Consider the following 5,406-nt stretch of genomic DNA (forward strand, 5'->3'; position numbering starts at 1 on the left):
ATTTTGGCTTATATATCCAAAACCAAAGCTTTTAGAGCAAATCTGAAATTGGGAAAAAAAGTTTATCAGATGAAGATCTATCTGCCCTGAAATTTTCAGATAAATCGGACAACCCGTTGTTGGGTTGCTGCACATTTTTGTAATCTTTTACAAAACATCTTCTCCTCTGCAACTACTAAAACAAATTAAACCAGACTTGGCCAATCATCATTATGGTATCAAGTGTTTGTTAAAAAAATTGACCCCGCCCGCGAAATAAGATGACCGACATGGCTAAAAATAGTACATAGGGTAAAATGCAGTTCTGGCTCATATCTCTGAAACCAAAGCATTAAGACCATTCAGGGAGCCCGTTTGGCCATTCAGGGAGCCCGTTTTTGTTTTGCTTCCTTTTAATTGGTTATTTTAAGAAAATTTTGCAGCTTTTGGTTATTATCTTCAATATTATTATAGATAGAGATAAACTGTAAACAGCAATAATGTACAGCAAAGTAAGACCTACAAATATGTCAACATTACCAAAATGCATATGGTCAATGTTAACATTTTTCATAAATATTAATAAATTTTTACAAGATAGTTTCCACTGTAACTACTGGGCAGAGTTCATTGTAGATAGAGATAATTGTAAGCAGCAAGAATGTTCAGTAAAATAAGATCTACAAACACGTCACCATCATCAAAACACATCTTTGTCATACATAAATATGTGTACATGTCCTTTGCTAAATATGCACATAGACCAAGGTGACCGACACCGGCTCTTTAGAGCCTCTATTTTCAAAATTGAATACTAAAAGGTATGGGGAAAATCGTCTGCCTTCAGATTTGCATATTAACTGAGCATATCAATCAATGTTGATATTCTTCATTTGGTCTCAATTGACAAAGTTTTTATATTAACAGGGAATCGACGAGTTCTATAGAACCAGAAAAAAATTCAATCAAAGTTGGTAATTGATGCGTTTTGTCCCATGATAATTGTGTTTTTATCGTTTTTCTATTTTCCATTATGTTCGATCTTAAGTTTAAAATCAGTAACGTGCGCGCGGGGAATGTACAACAAATGATTTATAGTCACTACAATTCTCAATGTTTGCCTTGGTGGAAATTGTTCTTCACTGTATTCTCTATTGGATGCTCAATAATAACTTCATATATTCATTATGCTTGGTCATGTATTGCCAATATAAAAGCATCAAACCAGAGAAAGGCTATTCTTCTGGGTTTGTTTTCTCGGCTAGCTGGACGTATAGTCAATGTCATTTTGTTTTATCCCGCCATACAAAGCCAACGTCGCCCTTTCGATGTGTTTGTAGCATTCAATGATGAAGACTTTTAAAGTATCACGTTTTCTGCCTGTCGAATAAAAACTTCTGATCACTCATAATGGAGTCCGTTAGAGATTTATTGCAAAGTTGAGATTCGATGATGATCGACAATCCTTACTGTAATGAGCGAAATTCCGTACCTTCCATTCTGGTCGACCTATGTAAAGATTCATTTAATTGTAGTTCCTTAAAATATACATGCATACTATATAACTGTTTGAGTAGATGAACTTGCGCACCTTTATATACTTTGTCGATGGAGAACACCACTTTATCCTTGTCGTATTTGTTTTTAAATCATTCAAATAACTCTGAGGGTTTGATTGTCGCAGCCATCAAAGTGGGTTTAAAGACCAGGGGCCGGTTGTTCAACTTGTCGTTAAGTCTAACGCTGTCGTTAAAATATGCTAACGCTTCGTTAAAATTTAACGTATGGTTAATCCTGTTGTTCAACGCTACGTTAGATTTAACGCAACGTTAAACTGTCGATAACTTCTATAAAATCTAACGCTGCTATAGACCTTCGTTAAATACTTAACGAAGCGTTTTAATTGATAAAATGGCTGCTCTGTTAATGGTACCTAGGCAAAGAAAAGAGAGAATCTTCAGAGGAATGGTTTCACATCTAAACAATTTGACTGACAATGAAATGAGGATAAGATATAGGTTTGGAAGAGACTCTATAGCCTACATATGTAATATTGTGGGAGATAAATTGAGAAGATCTACAGCAAAGGAAACTGCTCTAACAGTGGAGCAACAAGTATGCATAGCCGTGAGGTTTTATGCCTCTGGGTCATTTTTACAAGTAATTGGAGATACAATGGGCTACGACAAAGCAACTGTATCTAGAGCAGTGAATGATGTTACCAATGCTTTACTTGATGTGAAAGACAACTTCATCCAGTGGCCAAAAGACATCAATTCTAAAAACAGGATGAAGTGTGGTTTCCACAGACAAATGAACTTCCCAAATGTTTTGGGATGCATTGATTGCACACACATCAAGACACAAGGGCCATCAGAGGACGAGGCAGCTTTTGTCAACAGAAAGGGGTTCCATAGTGTGAACGTGCAGGCTGTGTGTGATTACGAAGGTACTTATTTAATTTGTTAATCTTATGTGTCTGATCTCCTCTTCGTCTGTTTATTTGTTTACCTTTGTTATTATCTCCCTTAAACTTTCTCGTCAGTAAGCCAACAATTCGGCCCTCGATCTTATACGACCCAAATATTACAAGTGATTGATCGACGATCGGGTCATTGTATGCTATCTTTTCCAATAAGACCGCGCACTTGTGACTCCAAACAGTGTGGTTATACGTGCCACTTATTTATATGTGCTATTTCTAATCTTTACAATGTGGATGAAGGAAAGCATAAATATTACTGTTGTATTTTTCTGTACGGGATCGGGTGTTTTTAAGCTCGAGATTTCAGGAATGACACCCTTTCGGGATTTCGGGATGACCCTTTCAGGATCCGGGAATTCCTTTTTCGAATTTCTGGATCTCGGGATTTTGTGTTTTTAAGCCCAGGATTTCTGGATCCGGACCCCCCCAAATCATCTGTATGCATTTTTTTAGGGCCTCAATGAGCCTCAATGAAAATAAGACTAGTTCTAATTGAGTTACACTTTTTAATTGAAAAAAAAATATGATTATTAACTGGAGTCCCGATAAAGTTCCTATACCCCCTCTTATTTGTCACAAGCAGCAATAGACTGAGTGACCTTTATTCAACAGTTCAAGCTGCAGTTAACTGTAACATTATTTAGTACTCTTCATAGAATTAAATTAGTTTAATATTTTTTCAGGGAAATTTACCAATATATCTGCTAACTGGCCAGGGTCAACCCATGATTCCCACATCTTCAACACATCAAACCTATGTCACTACCTGGAGACAAACAACAGAGGACTTGCAGACGGTTTGATACTAGGAGACAGCGGGTATGCATGTCGCCCTTTTCTCATGACACCCTATCTAAATCCCAGAGAAAGACACCAGCAAAGATTTAATAGAGCACACTCCAGTACAAGATCTATTATTGAAAGGGCTTTTGGAATCTTAAAGAGAAGATTTCATGTTTTACACTCTGAGGTAAAAATAATTATAGAATACTTTAAAATATGATAACAAAAAAGAAGTGTGATTGCCAATGAGAATACTCCAAACTAGAGACCAAATTTCTTGGAAGTTAACATCGATAGATAACTGTACAGCCTTCAACAATGAGATAATCCTATATAGTGATGCATAGCTTAAATGGTTAATTAACCTCAGCAGTTTCATACAAAAAATGCCAAAAAAACTTCCGCCATGAAGAAAAAAATATATTGAGTAAAAAGGGACACAAAAAAAAAACTAATTATTAAAAGGATACTAATTAGGGAGCTACCATTTATTGTTTGAGGGGGGGTGGGGGGTGGGGGGTGGCTAGTATGAAAAATACCTTTTTATTTTTCACACTTTCATACATAAATTGTCATCCTGCCTCTTTTTTACTCAAACTCTTGTCCTGACTTTTTAAATTTCATACAAGCGACACTATCCCCATAAAAATTAAATGGAAGCTCTGAAAAACTAGAGACAATTGTTACAGAAAGAGCCGCAGTTAATAGGGATTATAGTGAACCTGTTATTTAAGTAGCTATCGGTATTGTTTTTTTAGAATGCCGTGCAAATAATCATTAACATGGTATTTTTTGTTAAAGTGGATATCTGCATGGGTAATTTTCCAGGAGACAATATTGTAGATAGGTATACACTTCTGAAACAGTTTTTTTTTTTAAATTGAAAGATATTTTCCTGCCCATAATTATGAAATGAAATTTCAGGTCAGAATGAAACCAGAAAAAGTGTGAGTGTTTGGTGCTTGTGCTGTTCTACATAACATAGCTTTAACAAGGAATGAACCTTTGGAAGATGTTTGTGGTGTACATGTTCAGCAAGACCAGCCAGTGCAAGTTCCGAATTTTGAAGGAGAACAGGATGGTAGACACATTAGAGAGCATATCGCAAGAGTTTTCTTCAACTGAAATACATGTTTAATACACAAGAGTCTTTATTTTTTCATCCAATATAAAATTGTGATAAATAATACAGGTTATTTTTTCTCAAAACACATGCATTCGACATGTCAGTGAATTGCAATTGAAGGCTTAGCAAATAATGAGTTCATAAATACATGCACTTGCGGTAATATGAGTTATTGGCACTACGAAGTGTCGGTTGTCACGCTATTTTAAACATCATCTCATTGTTAATTGTACACTGAATGACATTTTACCCCAAGTCTTGATTAAGGTATACATTTAAGGTCATCCTTTGGAATTTGTTCGTCCAATCAGTGAAACCCTTGTCGCAAAGTGGGTCTTCCATATACTGTTGGGTGTGTAAATACGTCGGCACATCCGGTTGGAAAGGGGATGTATAATCTGATTGCGTTGTATGGACAAGTGTAACGCCATGCATATTACAAAATCGTGTGAGGGGTCTGATTATACATATTGTACTCTTTGTTAATTTGTTCTCATCATGAACATGCATGAAATATTTGCCACTGGATGTAAAGCAAACGATATGAACGAATATAAACATACCAAATAAATGCATAGCCAGAATTAAAACAAGAGTACACACGCTAAAATATCTAGCCTTCTTTATTAATCATTGATGTTATGTGGATTGTCCTTAATATAGAATAGAATAGAATAGAATATTTTTATTTCCAAAATTACAGGGCCCATAAAGGGCATAAAATCAGATACGATTGATTTACATAATAAAGCTATATTACAACTGTCACATAAACTTAACATTAACCAAGAAGACTAAACATCGACCAATGAACCATGAAAATGAGGACAAAGTCAAATGACACCTGCCAGTTGTACATGAACACCTTACAGTCCTTCCATACACCCAATATACTAGACCTATTGCTGATAGTATCTGAGATATGGACTTGACCACCAAAACTTAACCTTGTTCACTGATCCATTAAATGAGGTCGAGGTCAAGTGAAAACTATCTGACAAAGAATTGTTAATTGATAAGAAAAATAAATATT

The 5,406-nt window shown here is 35.6% G+C and overlaps 1 protein-coding gene across 1 annotated transcript; it reads left to right on the plus strand.

Moving 5' to 3' along the window:
* The first annotated feature begins 1,890 nt into the window (after positions 1-1,890).
* Positions 1,891-4,198, plus strand: LOC139484101 (putative nuclease HARBI1). The gene is made up of 3 exons (XM_071267828.1): positions 1,891-2,428; positions 3,148-3,434; positions 4,172-4,198. Exons 1-3 carry the CDS (start codon positions 1,891-1,893, stop codon positions 4,196-4,198), a joined length of 852 nt encoding a protein of 283 aa, XP_071123929.1.
* Positions 4,199-5,406: the final 1,208 nt, after the last annotated feature.

This window comes from Mytilus edulis, chromosome 8 (genome assembly GCF_963676685.1).
Source record: "Mytilus edulis chromosome 8, xbMytEdul2.2, whole genome shotgun sequence".
NCBI lineage: Eukaryota > Metazoa > Mollusca > Bivalvia > Mytilida > Mytilidae > Mytilus > Mytilus edulis.

Bases quoted from the DNA above. Each gene is read 5' to 3' on its own strand.
- LOC139484101 (XM_071267828.1), top strand. From the start codon at position 1,891: ATGGCTGCTCTGTTAATGGTACCTAGGCAAAGAAAAGAGAGAATCTTC. The intron at 2,429-3,147 runs GTACTTATTTAA...ATATTTTTTCAG, and splicing joins GGCTGTGTGTGATTACGAAG to GGAAATTTACCAATATATCT. The intron at 3,435-4,171 runs GTAAAAATAATT...ATGAAATTTCAG, and splicing joins TTCATGTTTTACACTCTGAG to GTCAGAATGAAACCAGAAAA.